This window comes from Lathyrus oleraceus, chromosome 5 (assembly GCF_024323335.1).
Source record: "Lathyrus oleraceus cultivar Zhongwan6 chromosome 5, CAAS_Psat_ZW6_1.0, whole genome shotgun sequence".
Lineage (NCBI taxonomy): Eukaryota > Viridiplantae > Streptophyta > Magnoliopsida > Fabales > Fabaceae > Lathyrus > Lathyrus oleraceus.
In genome coordinates, this window is record NC_066583.1 from 638,395,142 (window position 1) to 638,408,281 (window position 13,140).

Consider the following 13,140-nt stretch of genomic DNA (forward strand, 5'->3'; position numbering starts at 1 on the left):
TTCATACAATATAAAGAACAAGTTTATTTATTAATAGATTTCATATAAAAAAGGTTAGATACTATAATATTTTACTCTTACAATATAGTGATATAAAATTCAAATTCTAGTTAAGAAAATATTTAGGATGTAACTTTGTCCCCTATTTTACTTCTTTTCTTATCTTTATTTTAAAAATTTTAATTTAATTTTTATATATTTGATTTTATTTCCGGTACTAAAATCGTATTTTTTAAATTGGAATTAAAAAAAAAATAAAAAAATAAAAGAATCAAAATTATAATTAAGTTAAATATTTATATTTATTATCTAATATATCTTAAATAAGATAATCTCAAATAAGTGTATTAAGATCCAAATAAAAAACAAAAATTGATTTAAGAAAAAAAACTATAAATTTATTTAAAAAGTTTTAAAAAAATCATAAAAAATTAAATATTATTATATTTAACTTTTTTTTAACATTCATTCATTCAGATCAAATTTTAAATTAATTTAAATTGAACCGAATAATGTGTATATAGTTTTATATTTATTTATTTTATATTAGTATAATATATTCTATTAGTTTATTATATATTGATATTAATATGATATAATTTATTATTTTTATTTTTATTTTCTTAATTTTTATTTGTTTCAAATATAATGGATATTTTTTTTTATAATTTTAATTTTTAAATATTAAATGATATATATTTATTCAAATATACTATCCGTAAGATTTATAATATTAATAATAAAAAGTTATATTTTTTAATTTGGATATATTCTAAAACTAATTCAAATTAAACTGAATAAAAAAAAATTTAAACTAATCATCCAAAATCGTATCAAATCAGGAATAATTTTATTTTTGGATTAAAAACTTTTGGATCAAATAATCTAATGACTAAAATTCATCTTTAAAAGATAAATAAATAGTATCTTAATTTCAAACTCATACACAGCTATCAATTGAGCTAGATATAAAAACAACTTTTAGTTCTATTATTTTGAACATTATATTAACAAAATAAATAAATAATAATAAAAATATAGTAAATAAAGAATTATGAATACTATACGAAATACGGTGTATATACATGTACTATATGTATTTTGAGCCCTCAATCATGAAAGAGAGATGAGAAAGACAGAAAAAGAGTGAGAGAGAGAAGCAGTACTTTTCAGAATAAGCGGTTCACTGTGTCTCTCTGACTTCGATGATGCATGCAAGAGGAACAAGATGATGATGCAAAAATTCTTCTGATTATCAAACTAAGGTAGAAAAATGTATACAAAAAAGTGTTATATCAACTTGTGTTATTTTCTGCAACAATTCTGCATTTGGGTTTCTCTCTAATTGAAAAAAGTAGGTTAATTTACTTGAAAATTGTCTGCTTTTTCTGTTCCTTAATTTCTGACATCAATCTTATGAATTTTGAAGTTTATCTTGTAGAATGTCTTGTGGATTTTTACTTTTTCATGAAATGAAGATTTTTTTTCTTCTTGTTATGAGTAATAATCAAGACCCTTTTGTAGATTTTGATAGATTGCTGAGTTAGATTGTTTTGATGATAATCAGATTCTGACTTAACTGAAGTCATGGTTGATTTTTTAGTATTTGATGAATACTATGTTAAAAACAAAAAATAAAAATCTTTTGCAGTTGAATTATTGGATTTTGATCTGGTGAAAAATTTAGGATTTGTCTGATTTCATTTTTGTTGTTTTTTGTGTCTCCTAAGTTCATAGGTTTGTATTTTCCAAGTTGATTTTGTAGCATTTTGTTGTTGAGAATGTTTATGGAAAATGTTTTAGTTTAATCAGTTACTCGAATTCTATTGAGATTTACTTAAAATGGAGTTTTAACTGTGAGTTGTAAATACCGTTGGTTGATCGATTTGCCGATTATTTTGACTAAAGAAGCTTTTAAGTTTTAGTGCTAATCCATGCCAAATGCGAAAGAAGATAACTGGTTGCGTAATGGTGTTTTCATTAGTTTTCAGAATGTGATGATGCTGGAAGGAAGTGCTGATTTCGTCGTTTGAAGAGGAATAATGAGGTACTAAGGATAATTCTTGGAAGTATTTTGATATCATGGCCGATTCTTCTTCCAATTTCTCTTTACCTTCTGAAACAATAAGCCCGAGAAAAATATGTTCCTCAATTTTTCACGCTTCTGGTTCTAGGATCGGAGTTGGTGTGAAAAACTTACCAGATTTTGAATCCGTCTGGAGTCCTACATCTCCTCTTGATTGCAGACTCTTCTCGAATCTTAGCAATGTGTTCGGTGTCAAGTCTTCTAGGAAAACTGAGCATAAGAAGCCGTTCGATGGAAGTAAAGTAGGCCTTGGTATCATAACTTCTCTTGTTAACGAAACCAAATCTAGTAACGAGATCCTTGGTGAATTTCAGAGGAAAAATATAATTTTTGGATCAGAGGTGAAGAACGGCATACTTCAATTCTCGAACAAAAACCTTGAATCTCTTGCATCTTGTTTGAAAACCAATTCCTTGCCCAAAAACTATGTAATTTCACTTCCTTCTGAAACCAAAAGCCGCTTATCGGAAGTTGAAAGATTTGATGATGATGTCAATTGGGAATCTTTGCCTGATTCCTCTAGACCTTCTTCGTTAATCAACTTAACTCAAAGCTCTAATTCGGGAACCGATGATTTATTTGTAGAAGTTACTTCTGCAACATCGAGTTTTGCCCCGGTTATGAACAGAAATTCACCAGTAGATGATTCTTTAAAAATCAAATCATGTCCACTTCCGATATACGTAGGTTCACTCTCTGCAAAAGAGATAGAGCTTTCAGAGGATTATACTTGTATAATCTCTCACGGTCCAAATCCTAAGCGAACACATATATTCGGTGACTGCATTTTGGAATGCGACAACAACGACTTTACCGAGTTCAGCAAGAAAGAAGAACCAGCTTTCAAATCTTCTCAAGAATCTGCGCCTCATCGTTTCGACAGTGTTACGAGCTTTTGTTACTCGTGTAGTAAGAAATTAGACGAGGAGGAAGACATTTACGCATATAGGTTTGTCTTAAACATCTCACTTTTCTATCACGAGTTTTTTTCAGTTAACTCATAAACATTAGTTGTAATTTATTGTATATATCTTGCAGCGAAGAGAAAGCGTTTTGCAGTTTTAAGTGTCGATCGGAGGAGATTTTCGCAGAAGACGAAATGGAGAAAACTTGCACTAACTCAGAAGAGCTCTCTCCTAACTCGAGTTACCATGACGATATCTTCCTCATGGCTCTGCAAGTTTCCAAATAACATGCTTTATTACGAAACTGTTGTGAAGGTAAAAGCGTAGACAATCGGCTATGTGGATTTGTTTTTGCTTTCGGCTTTTGGTTATTGATGTGCAAAAGTATGCTATGTGTTAGCTGTCAAGAACCGAATTTCATGGTTTTGTAGCTATAGGAAAGGAAGAGTTTTCTCGATTATGATAACTCAGAACAGCTATGTGCATTGTAATGTTTGATGGATGAGCTGAAAGAGGCTACTGGGCCCTCTCTCATCTGTATTTTATCGTCTATCATTGTTTTTTGATTCTACCTTTGTTTATATTCCATTTTTGTTACTCTAAACCCAATCTTATCGCATTTTTGTCAATGTTTGGATAAGAGTTATATGATATATGATAAATCATTATTATCTTATCTTGTCTGCAAAGACTGTTCATGGTTTGGTTGAGGAAGGAAAATCGAGCCGAATTGATAATAGTTTGTTCTGAACCAAAACGATCTGTGTAAAGGTTCGTGCACCGGTTCTGTGTCTCTGAACTAACTTTACCTAAAATTGAATTCTACCCTTTTGAGCTGAACCGATTCTCTGTGAATTTAAGGAAACCAAAAAGTCTAACTGAATATATCTGGACTGTTGGAAGAAACCAAAAAATGAATCGAGCCTTTAAATCAAATCGAACTGCAGTGAAAAGAATTAACCATGATGAATAGTTTTAGTTTGTGAAAACTACTGCCATAGTTCAGTTCTTTCGGTGTGGTTCAACTTCTTTTGAACTGTCCTTGTGGTTTGATTCATGTTGCCAACTCCACATGATGTTTGGTTTTGTTGTATTGTTTGAAGATTGTTGGTTTGGTCAGAACCTGAATTTGAAATGATAATTCTTGTTATGAAGAGCTATCAAATTACTCAATAACTATACAATTTCAATTATGTATCCATAAAGTTCTCACTCTCTCTCTTCTTATGAAGAGCTTATTGAGCCTAATTACCACTTCATGGCTTAAGGACAAAACTGATTAAGTCATCAGCTTTTAAATCTAAACTTTGTTGCTATTAATATGTGGAATTTGCAAACAAGGAACTGATACCAAATTACCAATAATACTTTCATTTCTGATGCCAAAACATGTCTCTCTTAGGAACACTTTTTCCCTCTAATCAAATAGTACAAAAACTGCTTAACTAGCAGAAAATACAAGATTTTTCCCTTTTATGCGAGTATTTCTCGCAAAAACAAAAAACTGCGATTGTTATTCTAAGATCGCTCCCATATCCTAGAAAACCATTAATCGAAAATCAAGGTTCCGCTTTCTCTGATGTTGAAATGTCAGCCAAAGCTTCTCCTACTGTGAGATATACTCCTTTAAATCCAAAGGTATCCAAAACCTTCGACATATGTAACTTTTCCATCACATTTCCAACCGGATTTACCAGCACAAACTGCAGTAGAAAATTATAAGACGTTAGAAAGCGAAAAATCGTAGTTTTCTTTAACCTTCTTAAATCAATGTCAATTAGTGTCTGTACCTGAAGTGATCTCTTTTCCAGCATCTTTCTAAGTTCGCCTAAAGTTTCGAGTCCACTTGTGTCTATTGCTGTGACAGCTGAAAATAACAAAATATTGTTAAGTGAAGATGTTCATAGCCGATAATGCACGATTGTTCGATGTTAGAGCAGTGAAATCATTACCTGTCATGTCTAAAATTATGCACTTCAACGCATTTCCGTTATTTTCTTTTATGCGTTCTTCCTCTTCTCGAACCCATCTCAGTATCCTGTGGTAGGAGAAGCTCTTAATCATCTTATGAATCATGCATTCATTCAAAGAAATATATACTGAACTTAACAGATTTAAATTTCAGAAATTTTCTTATCGAACCTCTCTCGCAGGTAAGTTGAATTCGCGAAATAGATTGGAGACTCAACAGCCAAAATGAGAAATGAAGGAACTCTTAAAGCTTCTTTGTATTGGTTTATGTTATGGAATATTTGTGTTCCTGGTATGTTCCCCAAAACCAAAGTGTTTGGTCTCGAGACATGAAGTAGGATCTTGAAAACTGATATCGCAACCTGACGATTTTCACCAATAAAATTGTTATTAATAGCGCATACACACCAACAACGTTTTTCATTGTCGATGTCACTGTATTTAAACTCGTATGTTTAGATCAGCTTACCGCTATACTGAGGCCTAACGGTACAGAAAGGAAGAGAACACCGAAAAAGGAGCACATGCAGGCCAAGAAATCAAGTTTATCAACCTTCCAGAGTTTATATGCAGCTTGATAATCTATCAGTCCAATCACCGCGGCGATGATGATGGTCGCTAAGACAACATTTGGCGTATAGTAAAAGAGCGGCATGAGAAACAAAAGGGTCACTAGAACAGCCGAAGCCATGATTATATTAGAAACTGCAGTCTGTGCTCCAGCATTGTAGTTAACAGCCGTTCGAGAAAACGATCCTGTCGTGACATAGCATGAAGTACAAGAACCAGCTATGTTCATGATACCAATAGCCATCATCTCTTTGTTTCCATCCACTTGGTAATTCTTAAGTGCTGCAAATGTTCTACCGACCGCAATTCCTTCCTAAAACATACGAAAATTTGGTCGAATCGAATACAAGTAAATCACACAGTTAACATCATGTGATATATCGAAATACGAAAATCTAGATGCGGTGCTTACTGTGAGAGATAGAATCCCAGTGACAATGCCTGTTTTGATAGCAAGAGCCAAGTAAGGACCATTGAAGTATAACAGGTTTGCTGATGGTGGATTAACACCCTTTGATAAGTGTCCAATCTGCCGAAAAATACACAGATAATCGGTTATTGAAAATTGATCGATATTTGAATCAAATAGTCTCGATGAAGCAAGTAAAATTTTCTTACCACTGAAATTTGATGAGTTTTATTTCTGAGAAGAAAGACTAAAATTGTTGACAGAATGACTGATGTTAAAGGAGCAGCTGCTGAAGCCCAGAAGAGCTTTGGTTTCCTCAAACTCTGTTGCAATTTTTTCATAAAGAATCGTTAGATCTTATCTATGTAGCACCGACACCTCTGAAAAAAGACATGTCTGTGTTCGTATCAGTATCAGACACATGCACCTCATTTTTTCAATAGGGGTCGGTGTCGCTGTGGTAGTGTCTCTGCTAGAACATTATACTATAGTATATGATTTAATGCAAGATAGAGAAATTTACAATGTGTCTTGTTGTGAGAAGGAATGCTAAGAAACCAAATCCCATAACAATAGTTTGCCATGACCACTGCAAAAACAAGACACTTTAGTCAATTTACAATATTACCACAACATTTAAAAATTACCCATTATACCCTCATTCTTTTGTTAGTATAATTTTTTATGTTAAACTCTTACTAGAGCTAGCAAAAAAGAATATTTAAAGATAAAAATAAAAATAAAATTTTGGAATATGATTCTTTATTATAATTGTAATTAATACCACAAGAAAGCATATATGAAAATATAATAGCCATCCTTTGCTTAGAAACCATGCAAGGATAATGATACTATATAAATCATTTAATTTAGTTTTGCCAACTAACAATATAGTAAAAGCAAAATTGCTCTATAAAATATTTTTCCATTTTTAATCTCCACATTTCATAAAATAGAGTACTTTTATTTTTATAAAAATAATGATAAAAATTGAATAAAAATATTAATTATTTTTATAAAAACTAAACATATATATACATTAATTATTAAATAAGTTGAAAAAAATTTGCTTATAATACTCATAATAATATTTAATATGTACCTCATTTTTTTGATTGTAAACAGAGAGCAATACAGGAATAATTTGCATCTTATTGGTAAAATGCACAATTCCAAGTAACCCTTTCAATTGCTGCAATGAAACAATGATAGCAGCACCAGCCATGAAACCAACCAATGTTGCCTTTGATAGAAAATCAATTACAAAACCTAACCTGAAAATTTCAGTGAAGAAGAAAAACCAATAAAATAATGTTCAAAATAGCATAAAAAATATTCTCAAATTGACCAAAATAAGTACCTTAATATGCCAAGGGAGGATTGGAATAAACCAGCAACAAAAGTTGCAGTGAAAGCCAATTGAAGATAAAGAGTAGGATCTTTTGTGAAAGAAACACTTTCGCTCAACATTGATCCCATTACTAATGATGCAATTGAAACTGGTCCAACACCAACATGTCTTGAACTTCCAAGCAAAGCATATATCAATGGTGGCACAAAACTTGAATCTGAAAATCATATTCAATTTTTTTCCATCATAGTCATTTCATTAATTAAATCAAATTATAAATAAAATTTAAATTTAATTCTCACATAATCCAATAATAGGTGGCAAGTTTGCTAACTTCGCGTAACTTATCCCCTGCAATTAAGATACATAATTTCATACGTCAGACATCAGACACAACACTGTCATTAAAATAGTTGAATAATACAACACATGTGTCACTGTCTGTGTCGGGGTGATCAGGCAGTGAGACATGCAACCATTATTTGGTGACCTGAGGAATGGAGAGGCTGGCAATGGTGAGGCCGGAGACGATGTCGGAACGGAGGAGTTTGAGATTGTACTGAGAGCCCCATTGAAAAATGGGGAACAAGAATTGGAGAGTAAGAAGAAACTTGGTGAAGGAGGGTTGGTTTTTGAAACGGTGTAAAGGATCATCAGGGAAGAAGATTTCAGAGAGTCTTTGTTTGAGTTTGTGGAGTGAAGTTCGTTGTGGAGGTAAACGAACTTGATGAATTGGAATTTCAGTTTGGATTTTCATGGTGGATTCTTCAAAGTGTTCTACTCTGTTGCAATTCATAACCATGTTTCTCTAATGACTCTTTCTTGCACTTTTTTCTCTTTTCAGAGATAAACTAGCCCATTTTATAGAAGATAGTGGCATTTATCAGGGGTATTTTCGTCGTTTCATCATTATTTAACTCCTCTTTTTTCGTTAATTAACCGTCGTTTTTTTCCCACTATTCCCGAAACTAATCCATATACATCTCTAAACACGTGTATTCTTTTTTAGAAAAAATAGGATATATTTTTTAAGAGATTAAAGGTACTACGAGATTAGAGAATATTTATACAAAGTTTATTTTAAGACAAAACTTCTAAGAAAATATTACTTATAGAAAATGTAAAACTACATTTAGTATGAGTTGTTTTATATTTTTTATATATAGTTTCTAGCCACTTTAGAAGTTTATTTTTCTAAAAAAATAAAACTTTATAACATTTCATTAATAAAAAAAATCTCAATATAATCTAGTAATAATAATTTTTTTTATTTCTTAAATAAAAAATTAATTTAAATTAATATTTTATTTTATTTTACTTGTTTATATTATTATTTTACTATTTAACTTTCTCTCTCGAGTCAAAATTTTATTATCACTTTATTCATTCATTTCTCGCTATTATTATTATTATTATTTAATATTTTATTTTATCAAATAAACTTTTTGTTTATAATATTTTAAGTTTAATTATTATTTTTGTCCTCAAATAAATAAATCAATATAAAAATAAAGTAAAATAACAGGATCAAAATTTATATTTAGTCAGTGCAAAATATTAGTTTTATAAATAAAATTAAATACTTTAAATGAGAATTTAAAATAAAAATTAATTTAAGAATCTTTTTAAAATATTTAATTTTAATTTATTAGAATTTCTAACATTGAATATCAAAATTATTAAGTTTTAAAATCACTCTTTTAATTTATAACAAATGAATTCAAAATATTTTTTATTATTTTTTATTAAGTTCACATATAAAATTATTTAAAAATATATATATAAATAAAATTACTTATATATATACATATATATATATATATTGATGGAAAATATATAAATAAAATTACTTTTTTATTTAACTAATTTTATATCATTATAAAAAATTTATTGATGAAAGTTATATATATCCAATCAATCAAATTCAAACTAATATATTATTTTTTGGTTGGTTTGGATTATACTTTATTGCAAAAATATGCAAATTCAATTTAAATTTATATATATATATATATATATATATATATTCGGTTAAATATCAAATTTTCTAAAAATTGAAAAAGTTGAAAGACATCTTTTCGTCTTATCCATATATATCATTTTCATTTATATTTTAATACAAAGTTTTGATCATGTAACTCTGAAATTTTAGTCTCTATTTTTATCATGATTTTGATGAGCTTGTTTTTAAAATAATAAATATTTTTTCTATCAATGTATTTGGCCTTCCATTCCTGATGATGTGGAGTTACTATTAAACATACGTGGAAGTGGTATCACCTTCTACTGTTTTTTATATTATTTAAATAAATACATTTTTATAACTTAGAAATGTAATTAACTAAATTAATATTTCTTAAATTTTTATTGTTAAGTTAACATCTCAAACCAATTATTGTTATCAATATATTTTAATTTTTAATTTATATATTTTATCAACAGTTGATTAATAACTTTGAAATTTATAAACTTATCATTAATTAATATCATGGTAGGTTTACTTGAAAAGCTTAGAGAAAGACATTGGACAAGATGAGACGTTTGTCGCGCTACGAAGGAAAACTCGCCACATCAACCACTTAGATCGATTTTGAGTCGTATCGGTCGAACAACAATGTCTACTTGACCTAGGATTGGGAAATTGACTCAACAAATAGAAAAATCTATCTAAAATTAGACTGTTCATTAATTACATCTACGATCTTCAAATTAATTACATCTACGATCTTCCAAAAACACCACCCTTAACTTGCCTTAAATCATTTTGCTCTTTAGGTCAGGTGCTTAACGAATTAAGAACCGTGATGTCAACAAAGACCTCAATAAATCTTAAAATTTTAAAAAAGACACACCTTATCCCGTACATTTCCCTCTTACACGCCTCATATTTGGGGACTACGTACTACTATATTTTCTTGTTTAATCACCTTTTGTCCTTACATATGTCTCGTGTTTAAGGGACTGTGCAACAGTATATCCATAACGAGTCAAATCCACTTGACGGACAAATCTAATCTCTCTAGGATTAGAACCTTTTAATCTCCTAGAGAGTACAAAAAAAAACATGGACGAGCTTAAGTCCAGTGTTGAGTGAGCTCAAACCCAACATGGACGGGCTTAAGCCCAACACGGGGCACGCTCAAGCCTAACATGCTCGTGGCTCAGGCCTAATACGGGCGAGCTTGCCACATATCCAATCAGGTATTATTATTAGCAATGACATGTTGAGAGATATTCTTGAGAAGTTGATGGGGGGTTTCCTAGCCGTTCCCATGATCCCGACATTTAAGATCTGGCTCATTCCATTTCTCCATTAATAGGTCAAACCTAATAAATATAAGAGATTAAAGAATATGTTCCTCTCGAGGGAGCCATGACTATAAATAAAGAATCTCATAACTAAAAAAATAAAAGAGAATCCACGTTTCACTAAACAAAAGGCCATCGTCATATGTATTCTTGGAAGGAGAATACATACTATTGTACTCACACATATACATTATCGATTTTGAGTAAAAAATATGAGAGAAAAAAATTATTTCAATTTAAAATAAATAGACTAGTATTATAAATAAGATAAAATTGAGAATCAAAACTACTATTTATCCTATCTTATAATACTTCAACTTATGACATTCAATTTAAACACATAAGTTAATCAAATAATTAATTCTTAATAACAACTTAGTATAATCTAGATTTATAATATAATAATTTATACATTACCAATTATAACTCATAACTAATTATTTAAATAATTAATTTAATATTATTTTACTTGAGCGACAATTATTAATTATTAAAAACACATGAGTTCAAGATTACAACATCAATCAAAGTCCAAATATTAATCAACTGAAATTATCCGTTGTTAATTAGTTCAATGATGATTGATGATAAATTTAATAGGGAGAATTACAATTTAATCCACCGTAACTGCAGTAGAAAGAACGTTGAAAAAATTGGATTAGTCAACCGAATATAGATGGTGAAAACAAAAATAAATATAATTCTTTTTTCAATTTTTTAAATTCAAATTCATATATATTTAAATACAATTTATACTGTATGTGGTGTCTTACCAGTGCAGTAAAAAAATACTAGTATATGAGGTAGTTTAATACTAAAACCAATAATAAATGATGCATTTAAATTTAAAAAAAGCATATAGTATCTTTTAAGAATATTCCATTTTGAAAAATGTTTATTTTTACGAGGTAGTAATTAAATGAGGAAATGTAAGAATGACTATGAATGGTTGATTCTCTCATCAATCTCTGCAAGATTTAAGTCAAGACACATATTACAATTTCAATTTCTTTAAATGCTCATCCATTTAATAATGTAATTTGAATTTTTTGTTTTGTAAATATTGAATCGGAAAAAAGGCAATGAAGGAATTCCACATAGATATTTTCAAAAGATACAAGACAAACATTTACTCCCTCCATTCTTTATTATAAATAAAAAAATATTTTATTTTAAATTTATTAAATTATATAAATTAAATATATTAATTATTCAATATTTTTTTTAAAAAAGATTCTTATTATAAAGCATTATTGGAGTATTATATTAATATGAGATTTATTTCATTAAGTTTTTATTATATATCTACTAATTTATAGTTTAGTACACATTTATAAAAATGAATTTGCATTACAAAATAGCTTAATCATTGTAACAAAATTTATAGTTCAACATGTTAAATATTAAATATGTAATTGTTTGTGTTAAGCCTTAATACGATTTGACAAAGTAGTAGGCAAATACAATTTTTAGTAGTCGGAGTATGTAGTTGTTAAAGAAATTAACTTCGATAGAGTTGAACTTAACGCTTGTTTTTGTAACAATTGAGCTAGTTAGATATTATTTGGTGTGTAAGTAATCTCATATATAAATAGGAAGTTACCATTGTTTGTAGAATAATACACTTCAATTATAATTCAATAAAACTTCTTCTCTCAAAATCCTAATTCTCATATTCTCTCTTTTCTCTCTGAGATAGTATCCTTTAACCATTCATTTGCCTTAATTATTTTAGGTATGGTGCCTGGTTTGTAACTTGTTAATTTTCATTCCTTATCTTTTGTATTGTGTGGTTCCATCCCCCATTATGGATGATCATATGGCTCATATCCCATGCAAGTGTAATAGTTTAGGTTTATATTTCTTTATAGCTTTCCATTCATGCTAACCAAAAAGATAAAAATCAAACGATAAAAAACAAAACTTTTCAAAAGACAAAAAACACACTTGATCCAACGTCAAGTGTTTTCCAAATCAAATTCACTTCATAACAACGTGAGTGCTTGATCCAATACCAAGTATCTCATTCCATTATCCATTATCATTCTCCATTCTCTTCTTAATCTATCTCTATCTCCTATCTCCATTCTTCTTCACACATACTTTTTCAAAATAAATTCCCAAACACTTGATCCAACGTCAAGTGCCATTTTCAAAACATTTTCTCAATAAACTGGAAAGCAAAAATGGGATGTACATGTTTTTACACAATATTCAAGTACTTGGGTTGTACGATGCTTGACTTTCACCTCAAAACATCTAACAATAAAACAAGTTCAATTTAAGTTGCTCTCAAGAGAGAAAAAGAGTGGTTAGGATGCCACTGTCCTTTCAACTCCCGAGTATTTTGATTGTTGGTTGTACTTAGCCAAGGGTTAGATACTTGTCTCCCTCTAAGTACCAACGATTAAAATTGCCAAATCATTTCGCGAATCAAAACTTCTTTTGGATGACAAAAAGTGGTTAGGATGCCACTGTCCTCTCAACTCCCAAGTATTCAGATTGTTGACCGTACCTAGCCAAGGGTATGATGCTTGTC

At 29.5% G+C, this 13,140-nt stretch overlaps 2 protein-coding genes across 5 annotated transcripts; one reads left to right on the forward strand and one right to left on the reverse strand.

Moving 5' to 3' along the window:
• The first annotated feature begins 1,093 nt into the window (after positions 1–1,093).
• On the forward strand, positions 1,094–3,572 carry LOC127087509 (FCS-Like Zinc finger 10). Of its 4 annotated transcripts, none has more exons than XM_051028399.1 (4): positions 1,099–1,265; positions 1,992–2,047; positions 2,175–3,035; positions 3,125–3,572. In XM_051028399.1, the coding sequence occupies exons 2-4, from the start codon at positions 2,043–2,045 to the stop codon at positions 3,276–3,278; spliced, it is 1,020 nt and encodes a 339-aa protein (XP_050884356.1). In that variant the 5' UTR covers positions 1,099–1,265; positions 1,992–2,042; the 3' UTR covers positions 3,279–3,572. The 4 variants fall into 4 exon arrangements, with proteins under 4 accessions (XP_050884353.1, XP_050884356.1, XP_050884354.1 ...); XM_051028398.1 differs by having other exon boundaries at positions 1,108–1,265; positions 1,985–2,047; XM_051028396.1 differs by having other exon boundaries at positions 1,094–1,265; positions 1,985–3,035.
• A 764-nt stretch (positions 3,573–4,336) lies between these two features.
• On the reverse strand, positions 4,337–8,123 carry LOC127087508 (probable sulfate transporter 3.4). The gene is made up of 12 exons (XM_051028395.1): positions 7,783–8,123; positions 7,595–7,643; positions 7,302–7,509; positions 7,044–7,215; positions 6,465–6,530; positions 6,151–6,264; positions 5,945–6,061; positions 5,432–5,845; positions 5,134–5,324; positions 4,944–5,029; positions 4,782–4,858; positions 4,337–4,694 (listed from the first exon to the last, which is right to left on the reverse strand). The coding sequence occupies exons 1-12, from the start codon at positions 8,092–8,094 to the stop codon at positions 4,551–4,553; spliced, it is 1,950 nt and encodes a 649-aa protein (XP_050884352.1). The 5' UTR covers positions 8,095–8,123; the 3' UTR covers positions 4,337–4,550.
• Positions 8,124–13,140: the final 5,017 nt, after the last annotated feature.